Genomic DNA, 14,246 nt, shown 5'->3' on the forward strand with positions numbered 1-14,246 from the left:
ACAAAATAAATATTTTAATAACATGAATAGTATCAAAATATCTCTGAAGATTTCGCCAGCCCCAAGTGTTTTTGGGACAGAGTAATTTGTAACGGCAACATTTTGCATTACAACACTTGCAGGGCTGGAAGCTCCGGGGTCAGTTCGAATAACTGATACGTTACAAACTATCTAAAGTGAAAATCAACTCCTGTTGTGGCCTGTAATGGATATTTTGTTTTGAAAAAGCCACGAACATCAGTGTTGATCAGCGTTTGGTCAAACATGTCTTATACAGGCCATTCAGCAGTTCTGCCCTAATGGTCTAATGGATGTTACAGTCTTTTTAATGGTCAAAACATTTAATTTGTTATTCTGTGCTGCTAATAAATACACTATCATTCAAAGATTTGGGGTCAGTAATATACATTTATATTTTATACTTAGCAAATGCTAATTATCGATCAAAAGTGACAATAACATTTATAATGTTACAAAGATTTCTATTTCAAATAAATGCTGTTCTTTTGAACATTTTATTCATCAAACAGTCCTGAAATAAAGATTTATCACAGTTCCCTCAAAAATATTTCAGGTAGCACAACTGTTTTCAACATTAATAATAACAAGAAATGTTTCAGGAGCAGCAAATCAGCATATTATAATTAGAATACTATCATTTCTGAAGGATCATGTGAAACTGAAAAATAGAGTAATGTTACTGAAAATTCAGCTTTGCGTCACAGGATTAAATTACATTTTAAAGTATATGAAAATAGGAAACGGTTATTCTGAATTGTAATATTTTAATATTTTGTAATCTTAACAGTATTACTGTTTTTACTGTATTTTTTTCATCAAATAAATATAGCCTTGGTGAAGACTTCTTAAAGTGTATGTTTACACAACAACAATGCACTAAAAACTGACGTTTTTAAAAATGCTGTATTATGCTGCCAGGCCAGTAGTTGGCGATGTCACTTTTGTAAAGAAACACAATGTGCCTGTAGACTGAACATATAATACACATGCACATGATATCACAGTTTTCACAATTTCGCTTTTTGTAGTTTCCACTACAAAAAGACAATAACGGTATGGTTTTCAAAAACGAACACTTTGACCCCAAACTTTTGAACAGTAGTGTATCTCGCTTTCTTTAAATTGCACTTTATTTCATTGGTTGCTGGTACCGTCATTGCTGATGAATACGAAAGACTCTCGATGCTCCTGGTGCAATGTGAACGGCAAAGTATCTGAGGCAAAACCAAAGGTCTAAAATGTTTTCCTGTCAAATACATTGTGATTGACTTTGGTTCTTGGTAACAATCTCATGGCTCTTACAGGCCCGAAACTGATGTTTTGATGAGTACAAAGCAGATCCTTTAATTGCCCTTTTGGTCATGAGCATCCAAGTCAGCAAGTCTCAGCTGTTGCGTATTAGGCCATGTACTTGCCATTTTTCCAGCCATACAACTTCACACAAGTAGAAGGTTTTGCTCATTTAAGGTGGGACAAATCAAAGTCTGTGGCACTGGACATTAGAGGGGAATTCTTTGGCCTCTGAAGTGCTTGGTCCCCTTGTTGACAGGGTTTAGTGACTGGACACTTGCCCAGGAGTCTTTGGTTATGTTTGCATGATTACACAGTGTTTAAGCAACCTCGTCCTTTGTGACTTCCACCGAGAGGTCGGCCCTAAAGTCTAACCTACTTATGTTTCGAAGAAGAGTGTCTCTAGATCCTCTGTAAGAAGGGATCTTTGTGCACAAGTGTTTGTTGTATTATGGGAGTGGTGGAGGAGCAGTGGAGGTCTGCTGGACTCTTTTGCTCCTCTTGCTGACTGTGGTAAAGCTGCAGGGCTGCAGGTCGGGCTGCTCTCCTGGAGGGAAGCGTTTCATGAAATGCACGTCTCGCTGGTTGGGTAACGTGTTTGGGCCTCTGCGCGGTCGGCCCCTTTTGGTGAAGCCCACGTACCAGCCTACGTAGCGCGCTGACATCCAAGCAGTGTAGTTATTCTCAAGCATTATCTCGATGAAAACGCAGCCTCCGTTTACGCTGCTGTCTTTCTGAAATGGAAAAAAATTTATTTACATAAAAAGCTAATTTAAAGGGTTAGTTCACCCAAAAATGAAAATTCTGTCGTTAATTACTCACCTTCATGTCGTTCCAAACCCCTAAGACTTCCGTTCATCTTCGGAACGCAAATTAAGATAATTTTGATGAAATCTGAGGGCGTTCTTTCCCTCCATAGACAACTATGCAACTGAAACTTTGATGCTTCAAAAAGTTTATAAAGAGATCATAAAACTAATCCATATGAATTTAGCGGTTTAGTCCTAAATTTCTGAAGAGACATGATCGCTTTTTATGATGAACAGATTGAATTTAGGCTTTTACTCGCATATAAACATTGATCAGAAAACATAAACAGAAGCTCAACTGAACCTGAATGACATGCAAGAACAAACCTCTTGCGGAAACTCAAACATGTTGAGTAACACACGAGAATGAAACTCATTGGTTCTCGCACGTCAAGCGATCAAGCTTCAGCTTCTGTTTACCACAACTGATGTGCGAGTTGATGAATGCTTATATGTGAATAAAAGCCTAAATTCAATTTGTTCATCATAAAAAGCGATCAAGTCTCTTCAGAAAATTTGGACTAAACTGCTCAATTCATAATGATTAGTTTTACGATCTCTTTATGGACTTTTTGAAAGCTCTCAGATTTCATCAAAAAGATCTTCATTTGCGTTCTGAAGATGAACGAAAGTCTTATGGGTTTGGAACGACATGAGGGTGAATAATTAATGACAGGATTTTCATTTTTGGGTGAACTAACCCTTTAATATAATTAGTTCCAGATGTCACTATCTTTGGCCCATGATCTATTGTTTTGAGAAAATAAGAAAAAGCTGATTTTACAAAAACAAGCCTATTTAAGTTTTGGTCTCACTGGAGTCATTGTGAAATAAGCTTGTTTTTGCCAGCTTTTTCATCAACAACCCAACAAAGATGTGCAATTTATTGAGCTTTCACATTGACAAGTGACTTCTGGTTATTGTTTCAAATCATTCAGTGTGAACGCCTCTTCAGAATGTGATTGATTTAAAGGATGTAGATCCTACAATATAAAGTACAATAATTTTTCAGTAACTCACCTTCCCCACAAGCTTCCCCTTACGGTTCATGCACAAATAGTAGTTTGTCTCCTTCCCTCGTATTCTCACTTGACTCCCAAAGGTGTCAGCCTCCACCACGAGCTGGGCTTGTGAAGAAACACAAAAAGACATACAGACAGGAATATAAAAAGGATGTAAATGATGCTTACATGCAGTAGTTGCATTGTCATAGAAACTAAGTTTAGCAAGGCAGCTATAATTGGCAGGTGATTTTTTTTTTTTTTTTTTTTTTTTTATTTCAGGTTGTAGTACAAAGATATGTTGTGAATAAAATAGTTTTTAAACACACCAAAGCACCCATGGAAAAAAAAAAAAAAACTTCATAAGTTACAATGTATAGTATGTGTACAGTGCAACAGCAAAGAGCTTGTTTACATTTTAGACAAGTCAAGTTGAACCACAAACAGAACCACATGGGAGATGAGTGAAGATGAATGGAGATGAAAAAAAAAAACCTAAACCAACTGCCTTGACCTGACTGCATATAGCTACCTACTACAGTACACAGATCCATTCAGAATTACTAAACAAAGCAACATACACATGACAAATCAAGACATTATCCGGAATGTCTGTGGAAACAATGTGAATGTACTGAAATGTCTATGCATGAATACAATGCGCGATCAGTGCGTCAAGAGCGTATCAATATAATGGATTCATGCGTGGTTACTGTACATCAACGTGTCCACAATCGTCGTTTTATCTTGATTACGATTCTCATCCATCAAAACTTTATTACAAAAATAATACTAACACAAAAATAATACTAATACAAAACTTTATTAGCGAGATGGTGGTTTGCTTTATTCAGCAGAGAAATGTAGTTTTTGACGTTCCGTTCAGTCTGTATTTCACGCAACGCGACACATAAGGGCTCGTGCTCTTCAGAAACAAGCACAGAATATGCCAGAGCTCGTGTTTTAAAGCAAAACACACTGGATAGAATAATTAACTCGAAACGCAACATGAGTCTCTAGTCTATTCTCTCTTCCATCTCTGATGTAATCAGCCTGGTTTTCTTTACATTAGCGCTATTTTGGACTGATTGAATGAATTCGCTTATTGGATCATTCGACTGAATACTTTCCTGGAGTTTAGTGGCTTAAAATGATCTGATCTCAAACAGAGAAGTGAAATTGGGTTAAAGGGTTAGAATAGAAGCTTCTACCTTACAGGTGCTTGTGCCACTGTAGATGCTCAGTGTGATTAACTCCGACTCCAAAGATCATCTAACTGCATGATGTAAATAACCTTGATGAAATTTCACATGCTTCATTAAAGGTGCCCTAGAATTCAATATTGAATTTATATTGGCATAGTTGAATAACAAGAGTTCAGTACATGGAAAAGACATACACTGAGTTTCAAACTCCATTGTTTCCTCCTCCTTATATAAATCTCATTTGTTTAAAAGACCTCCGAAGAACAGGCGAATCTCAACATAATACCGACTGTTACGTAACAGTCGGGGTATACGCCCCAATATTTGCATATGCCAGCCCATGATCAAGCCATTAGACAAGGGCAGAACGTCTGGATGTGCACAGCTGAATCATCAGACTAGGTAAGCAAGCAAGAACAATAGCGAAAAATGGCAAATGGAGCGATAATAACTGACATGATCCATGATAACATGATATTTTTAGTGATATTTGTGAATTGTCTTATTAAATGTTTCGTTAGCATGTTGCTAATGTACTGTTAAATGTGGTTAAAGTTACCATCGTTTATTACTGTATTCACGGAGACAAGAGAGCCGTCTCTATTTTCATTTTTAAACACTTGCAGTCTGTATAATGCATAAACACAACTTCATTCTTTATAAATCTCTCCAACAGTGTGTAATGTTAGCTTTAGCCACACAGCATAGCCTCAAACTCATTCAGAATCAAATGTAATACATCCAAATAAATACTATACTTACATGGTCCGATGTATGCAAGCAGCATGCTTGATGAACATCTTGTAAAGATCCATTTTGAGGGTTATATTAGCTGTGTAAACTGTGTTTATGCTGTTCAAGGCAAGCACGAGCTCCGAGGGAGGGGGAGCGGGAGATTTAAAGGGGCTGCAACCTATATATCGGTGCATAGTTAATGATGCCCCAAAATAGACAGTTAAAAAAATGAATTAAAAAAAATCTATGGGGTATTTTGAGCTGAAACTTCACAGACACATTCAGGGGACACCTTAGACTTATATTACATCTTTTAAAATACGTTCTAGGGCACCTTTAATTTATTTGCGTTAAGGATTTTGAAATAATCACATGCGACAGCCCTAATATACAGTAAGTGGTGTATTATAAATTTAAATTTTTTTATAAAAACAACTAATATATACATATATAAGATATATAACCAATTAAGTACAATTAATTTAAATATATATATATATATATATATATATATATATATATATATATATATAAATTATTTATGTGCATCATAAGTTGCTATTATTTATAAAACAACAAATAAATAATAGTGTGTGTGTGTGTGTGTATATATATATATATATATATATATATATATATATATATATATACATACACACACTCATTTGTTTTAATCAGACAGTTATTTAAAGAGTGTACTAAATGTACAGGTAGGCCGACACGTTCAGATTATTTCTTACCATATTTGTCCCCATCCTCTCCCATGGCAGTGATTTTCTTGCCGAGCACCTGGATGTGTTTTCCACTGGTCCGGCTGTATAGTTGGTAAACCCGATGGTGCTTCCGGCTCAGGCCATCCCGCACCCCTGTCTGATTCTCTACGTGAACTCCAAAGTTAACATTTTCCACTGCTAACACCTGCATAAACACAGGAGTCAGCCACAAATCACTTTTATTGATTTATGAACTATCAATTGATATATGGTTTTATTATCAGTAACACATTGCAGACTATAAGCACCTGTAATGGGCTGTAGAACAGTAACACGACCTGGAAGCATCTGGCCAAAGAGAAATAGAAAAGACACATGTGATTGTGTGACTTTTGCATTTATTTTAGTTGCTTTTTAAACCTATTTAGGGGAGATTAAAGGTGGTTAGCACACTTTTCATTCCTTCCTGAATATCTCTGGTGAATCAAACATTAAGATAAACCTACTAGGTGCAAATGGAAGCTTAAAAAAAAGGTAAAAAATTATTTATATTCAGTATAACAAAATATTTCCCCCTTTTTTAAAAATGTATGACTATATAGTTTTAAAAGACTACAGTTTTAAGAGGGAGGCAACAAGAAAAAAAAGATGAAAATGTTTATTTGAACCCAAACTAACACCACATGTGAGTATCTGCATGCATTTAAAGATCAATGTTCAGGTCTGCTATGAATTGTTAATAATACTTCATGCCAACCAAGCTCACTCACTCTCTTTTCTTAAATGATGTCAGCCAAGCATCATAATGTATCACAGGCCACCAAATTTTATACCATAATATAATTGCTTCCGATCTTTATTAACCAACATTCATATATTTTTTCTTTCTCTATTTTTTTTTAATCATTTTAGCTGGAGGGGTTAAGGGCTTTTTGTTTTGACAAAAAAAAAAAAAAAAAAAAAAAAACACTCAAAGGTCAATTTTTGATTGATTGCACCTGATTATGACCCTCAAATGAACCCTGATCCAACCAATTCAGGTCTCTCCTATTTTATGAACACTTCTTATTCAACAAAATGTTACTACTGATTTTGATATGTAAACGTGATGCTCATTTTTGTGTGAATCTTGAGCATTTAAATTAAATTAAAAACTAATCATATATACAATGGCTTGAATACACCTAATCTATGATGGAACATGTTTTCAATTTCTGAATTCACATAACTTTGATCATTTTTTTCTGGTGCTTAAAGAATAAATGTCTAAGTTGTGTAACTGTCTGGAGATTTAATAAGCTGGAATACTTGAAAACAATTTGCCATTAGTTGTTTGGTATAGCATTATGATTTTTTTAAAGAAATAAGCTGTAAAGTAATTGTTATTTTAAATTTATATTAAAATGTTGGGGGGGAAACATCTGGCCACTTAATTAAAGTCACCATGGTGTAACCAACATGCAGGAAGCCATTTTGTTGCAATGTGCCAAGAAAACCATAAAACAGAAGGGACCCCTTTATAATGTGCACCCTGATTAACATTTTTTACATTAACAAAAAAAAAAAAAAAAAAAAAAAAGACATTTTAAGACATTTTTTCCAGGTCAAATGGAGTAAGCATTATTTGATATTCGTTTTTTTTTTACTTTAAAAATAATACTTTATATAATAATTAATTCTCCATTATTATTATTTTTATATATCAGTTTAAGTCATCCTTATTTGTAATTGACTGACACATGACTTCTATAGAACAGGGCAAGCAGTCTAAGTAGGATTCAGACATATAAAGTCTCTTCATCATCATCATCACCATCATCATCATCAGATCATCAGTGCTGTTCTCTGAGGAGAGACTGTGGGATGTGTTATTATGAAAACACAGCATCTGCTGAGCCAGAGATGAGAAACACAACAAATGCTCAGGCTGGACCTATCAGTATGGAGACTAACTACAAAAAGCCTTCAACTCATACTGAATGATCTTACTCGTGAAACTTACAGCACGACAGCAGAGGACAGGATGGACTGCATCGCTCCAGCGCTTCAATCACCCCGGACAGTGAGATCTTTGAGGCGATGGTTTTAAAAACTGGAGCCAAAACCGGACACAGACCCAGGTGAGCATCTGAGCGCGCGTTGGAGGATTGTTCAGAGAGAGTCTTCTCGCAAGCAAACCTGTTCAGATGTATACTGGAGAACGACAGGTGAAAAACAGGTCATCCTCCTGTGTGACCCCACACTCCACATGACACACTGACAATAGATGGATATTAAAAAGCTTCCCTTGCAATATCCTTAAGAACGCTGCTGTCTTCACACAAAAACGCAGAATTCAGGGGTCCTCCTGCCCTTTAAGAAGTCTTTGCTAGATTTTCTCCTTTTCCAGGCTTCTTTTGTTTGGCTGTGGGGTGGAAAGGACCCCTCTCTCGCCACAGGACAGTGCGTTTGCTGAATGAGAAGGAAGCGCAGCTGAAGTGGAACGGAGATGGGCGGGGTGCGCGCAGGGGCAGGGATGGTGATGGGACGATGTTTCTAGCTCACTTATCATCACCAAGGTGGAGCGACGGTTCGACCGTCCAGTAATAACCTAATTCAAAACTTTGAGCACTTTAAAACTGCTTACATAAACCGAGTGACTTTTTAAGAGAAAACGTAAATGTAAAGGTTCGTGACAGTATGGACGTCCCGCTTAAAGGTGCATTCAGTCATATTTTTGCTAATTAAACGAAATTAATAGTGTTTTGAGAAATACCAAACGCGAGAGACTCCAGTCCTGTCAGTCATGTGGGGAAAAAAACTGTTTTATTGTACATCGAGCGGGGCGCCCCCTCACGGTCGCCGCCATGTTGACATGACATTGCCGTGTCATGCAATTAGGCTACTGCACAAACACAACTACACAACCCGCAAATACAACCATGAAAATATGTTGTAATTAAACCTAGAATATCCTCTATATGGATATGTGTAGTGTAAGATGGAGAAAAACAAATGTACAGTAACAAAACGATAAAGATAAACAAACAAGCAACAGCAGTTAGCAAACAAACCTCATGCATCCACACCAACAGGTGTCAGTATAAAGTCCAAAACCACTGGTACTGTTGGGGTAAATAACAACCAGCTAAACCTAAACAAACACTTACTTAGTGCATCCTTTGCAAATGTGATTTCTGTAAAGCCTAAAAGGAGTACTAAGCAATATTAGGCCATATTTGAACACTTCAAAATAGAAGAGAGGGTGTGAGAGAGGTATGTAAGCAACAAGTCGTTCCAAAATTAACATTTCACAGGGATTTCAGAAACACAGCCCGTTTTCCCCCCTCCCCTGACCACGACAGAACCGCAGACACCAGGGTCAGCCAACAAGCGCCAGCGCTGCATGCTCCTCAACCCCCCTTTTCTCGCCCCAGCACCCCTGTGCCCCATCCGTGAGGAGCAATAGATGTGAGCAAGTGAAGGAGAGAGATGTAAATTAGCGGGTAACTAGTCAGGTCACAGGCCGCTTGGCGGTTTTGAACACCCTAAATGAGCCATGTCACATTTCCAAAATACTATAACTCATTTCCTCTCACTTTAAAAATCCCATAATTTCCAGAGACAACAAACATTTTTGATTAGTGTAATGGTTTGATATTTTAGCTCCACTTGAGAGTATACTGAGCAATTAGCAGGTCATAATGACCTGATATTCAACGTATGCTCACCAGGGTGTGTGGACAGTTATATTAGACCGAATTAGGAAGCCTGGTTGACTGGATCACACTCACCATTATGATTGTATAACCTTTTGTACCAGCATTTCTCTGCTCTTTGTCTTTCAGTGTCTGGACTTCAGGCCCTCCACCCATATTGAATTTTTAGATGAAGTCCAGAGATCTTCATGTGAAAGGTATCAAATGCACTTTCTCTCAGAACTCTTTGAATTTCAGAATATTCTGTTTTAGTTTTCTTAAAGGAACATCTGTGTTGATTACCACACGCACACACACAGGTTTGTTTTGCCATCAGAGTGAGGACATTCCATAGGTGTAATGGTTTTTATACTGTACAAACTGTACATTCTATCCCCCTACACTACCCCTACTCCTAAACCTACCCATCACAGAAAACATTCATTTTTACATTTTTAATAAAACATTGTTTAGTATGATTTTAAAGCTATTTTAAATATGAGGACTCATGAAATGTCCTCATATTTCATGTTTACTTCGTAATACCAGTGTAATACCCATGTCATTATACAAATTTGTGTCCTCATAAATCACAAAAACAAGCACACACGCACACACACAATGACTCTTCTCTTGTTTCTTAAAAACAAATCAAGGTTACAGTGTTTTAAAAACTTCAAAAATTGGCCCTAATTAATTCTATTGAGAGGCACTTATACAATTGAGGTAAATGGGGCCAATTTTCAGAGGATTTAATCCTAGAATTGTGAAGTTTATAATTTTATAAACGCACTTAAATGAATTCTTCTCTTAAATCATTTCTGTAAAGCTATTTTAATTAATCATTTTTACATTGTCAAATGGCGATAAAGTTGCAAAACTAAATATACTACTTTACGTCGAATAGATTAAGTAATTTTTTCACACTAAAATTATATTAACACATATATTGTGGCTATGCTATTGAAATAGTGAGTATTTTATATACGGATTGGCCAACAGACTCATGACACTATTTTAAGTTTTGGCGAATTGGTGGCAAATTCGTATGAATTTGTACTTGTACGTTTTCGTACAATCTGCTCACACCCACCTGATGAAAAACATACTTCATGCATACTTTTAATTACAAAATCGATAAGAACAGTTATGTTTTCTCTTGAGAACAGGTTGGATTGGCCCCATTTACTTCCATTGCAAGTGCCTCACTGTAACCAAGATTTTTACTTTTTTAGGAAAGGAGGGAAAAGAATTCTTGTGGACATCAACATTATGCCACAAGTGCTGTAGATTGATTATGTGATTTCTCAGATACCATAGAGCTTATGAATACCAATATTTGAAATCAAAGGCTCAGTCAAAGCTCTGGCTGAATGGTTTGAATGTGTGCGCAGTCCAGAACCAAGCATAGTTCATCTGTTCTCTCAATGGAGTTCCAAGCTCCTTTTTTTTTTTTTTTTACCATCCACTCATTTCTCATGTCCAAGTCTACCAGTTTCAGACAAAATAGGAGTTTCTCCTTCTTCTGTTCATCTCCCTCTGTCTCGTTCTTTCTCTTCCTTTTGGCTCATCTTCCATCTTTCCAGACTTTGAAGGGAGTTCAGACTTCTAATATAAGACAGGTCCTTACCACAACAAAGGAGTCAGCTTTGAGTTTGAATAAACACTTTCTCTCCTTTTTCTGCCTGTCTGTACCCCACTCCCATTTTTCCTTCTCTGTGTTATTTCTCTCTTGGCCCGTGCTGAAGTATGAGCACTTGTTATGCGTTCTCCATGGTAGCCTTTCTTCTGGAATAGATTAGCAGGCCAGGGAGGAAGGGGAAGCGGCGGCAAACCGAAGGGAGAAGAAGGTGTAAAAGGGAGTGAAGTGTGAAAAGAAAGGGACAGAGCGATGGAAAAAGGAAGCGAGGAGCTGAATAATGGGGGGAAAGGAGGATTGTGGAATGACAGAGAAGGAAAGAAGGTCACTGTAGGTAACAGAAACATGCTGTTTGGCTCGTACCCGATGCCAAATTGTTTTTCTTTTGAAACTCAGCTGTGATGGATGTCATCATGCTGGTGATTGCGCCCCGAAATGCCTTCCAAATACCTCGCGTGTTTTCGCTGCTTTCGCAAGCCCTCTTTTTAGCTTCCCCATGTCCTTACATATGCTGCATTGTCATCTCTGGACTCTTTCCTCATTCTACGGCTTATTAACCCATACTCGGTCACTTCCCTGCTCGCATTTGCAATGTATAACATCATGAGCTGTCATCACTCCTCTCCCCTTCCCTCTCTTTTCCCCTCCTCTCTGGTGTGAGCTGGCTGGGTTAAAACCACAGGTCTCCTCTCTCTGTGCGCTGGCGAGAGCACATGACCGCAGCCACTGAACTGCATATACGTAAATGGACATTCTACCTCCTTTCTGCGTGGTGGAGATGAATTTGCTTTAGTCTGCCGACCACAGGCCTTTTGTAACCACATAGACACATACTCATGTAGACGCACTTTTTATACGCATTTTTATTCATGTTTTGGTTGAAAGAGAATCTTATCGTCGCATTATGTACTTCCAACATCTAATTAATCCAATCTGCCTGCAATAGGTAGGCATAAATGACATTAGCACTGCCTAAAACAACTCACTGAATCCAGATCTAACCATTTCTGTAAGTAGCAAGAGGAAAAAGAATGTGTGTGTGTGTTTGAATTGCTAATAGGTAGAACTGTTCCTTTGAGCTTTGTGGAAAAAGTGTTTAACATTCAGGCTGGGCCGTCCTCACAGACTGCCCGAATTCCTCAAATCTGTCAGCCATGCTAGCCAGCTGTCACTCACCTCTAATTTGCTACAACATCATTGACCTGAGGGCTCCTGGCAAATAAACATACATACGCTAAGAAAAAAGAAAAAAATCTTGTCTTGTGAGGAGCAGTTTTTTGTGTTTTTCTGATGCTGGAATGTTGGGTTGCATTATCGTCAAGTTTTGCAAGAGCTGTGCGGCTGCCAGGTGCCTTAGCAAACATGCTATTCTACAGAGTACTTCTGTATATTTTGTGGAACTGTTGTTTTAACCCAGCGGTTTGAGCAACAACATTGACACAGAAGGATAAACTGCCCTGAATTCAAGGGATTTAATGCTGAGATGAAATATGAGATGGATAAACAAAAATTAGATAAGGTGCAAGTCTTAACCATATATGTACTCACACACACACTACAGTTAAGGCCTGAATAATTTATTTTAATTTAATAACAAAAATGTTATTTGAATACTTTTTAAAATATTAAATAAATATAATACACTATAATGTACCCCATTTAATTTGTTAAAATAATTTAAAATAATTTTCCTTTATTTTTTTTATTTTTTTTGTTGATAAAAATAAAAGTATATTATTATATTTATAAATTATATAATTCAACATATAATACATATTATATAATTACATATAATTTATGTAATTGTACATTTATTTTACTTTTCTCATTGAAGTGCCTGGAAATTGTATAATTAATAATTTTATTAATAATAATTATAATAATTTACAGGGAAACCAAAATCATATTTCAGTATACAAGGCATGTTGATTTTAACTTTACAATGTTGTTAGCTGTTCACATAATCAGACAGTGATATTATTTATATATATATTTTTTAAAGGTGCAATGTGTACATTTTAATGGCATCTATTGGTGAGGTTGTGAACTGCAAGTAACAGCGCACACCCCTCGCACCCCTCCCTTTCGGAGATGCTACGGTGGCCGTCTGGCCGACACGACAAATATGTCATCATCTGAGACAGCAGAGAGTACATTAGCCAGTGATATGGCCATAACCATGCCTTGAACATATGAACATATGAAAGTTTTTTTATAAAGCATAAAGAAATAGAACACTGAAGGTAATTCTAGGTATTAAAGAATCATTTGCAAATAATATTTGCATTAATTGGCATTAAAATTTGCACACATGTAGCCTACTTTTATTTGTATGCCTAATATCTCGTCATACTCAGTTAGGAATTACATCAATCACATAAATGCATATTTTCAAAAATTCAAAATGGCCATATTTGAGAAAAAAGTTAAGTAGTTTGCATCACTGGATGTTACTGTCGGTCATTTAACGTTTCTATCGCAAAACAGTTGACGTATTAAATGTTGTTTCGCTATTTACATGTTATCTCACTCTCTTTCAACATTAAACTGATGCTTCTTGCTGGAATTCACTCTGCTTCTGTGAACAGCAAACCCCGCCTACTTTGATTTGTTTGGCCATCTCAATCATTTTGACATTGACGAGCGCCGTTAGACCACTGAAGCAGACCAAACTAAAAATGTAACAAACATTTTTGTCATCCTAACAACACACAGAGCATTGCATAATGGAGTGTAGCAGAGAATTTTGAATATTGGGGGGGACAATTTGGCCATTTCTAAATATTATGGGGGGACTTGTCCCCCTCAATGTCTATGGTGGTTACAGCCCTGGACAGTGAAGTGAAAGATGAGGTTTCTTCTTACTTCTAACAAAGAACGGTCTCAGCTTCTAATAAACCAGACGACGACTACTATTACTACTACTTTGTGCGTATTCAACGTAGTGACGCTGCAAGCTACCTCTAAAAACACCAATGGACATAGTGACGAAACGCAATCTGTAGAGCAGTCTGTCCATTTAGGGTTACTGTAGAAACATGCCGGTGCATAATGGCGACTTGACATGTAAGGGGACCCGTGCTGTATGAGATAGAAATGGCTCATTCTAAGGTAATAAAAACATAACGATTCATATGTAAGGTCTTTATGCACCAC

General features: G+C 37.0%; 2 protein-coding genes across 2 annotated transcripts in view; one reads left to right on the forward strand and one right to left on the reverse strand.

Moving 5' to 3' along the window:
- On the reverse strand, positions 1-9,167 carry fgf18b (fibroblast growth factor 18b). Its single transcript, XM_048177145.1, has 5 exons — positions 7,777-9,167; positions 6,083-6,122; positions 5,802-5,979; positions 3,141-3,247; positions 1-2,045 (listed from the first exon to the last, which is right to left on the reverse strand). The coding sequence occupies exons 1-5, from the start codon at positions 7,806-7,808 to the stop codon at positions 1,761-1,763; spliced, it is 642 nt and encodes a 213-aa protein (XP_048033102.1). The 5' UTR covers positions 7,809-9,167; the 3' UTR covers positions 1-1,760.
- The window catches only part of LOC125259432 (protocadherin-10), a 22,698-nt gene continuing 15,805 nt past the window's right edge, over positions 7,354-14,246 (forward strand). The window contains exons 1-2 of the mRNA XM_048177070.1: positions 7,354-7,894; positions 9,602-9,669. The gene's annotated coding sequence lies outside the window, so the exon portion shown is untranslated. The remainder of the gene's footprint in view (positions 7,895-9,601; positions 9,670-14,246) is intronic.

The sequence above is a fragment of the Megalobrama amblycephala genome, linkage group LG2 (assembly GCF_018812025.1).
Source record: "Megalobrama amblycephala isolate DHTTF-2021 linkage group LG2, ASM1881202v1, whole genome shotgun sequence".
Taxonomy (NCBI): domain Eukaryota; kingdom Metazoa; phylum Chordata; class Actinopteri; order Cypriniformes; family Xenocyprididae; genus Megalobrama; species Megalobrama amblycephala.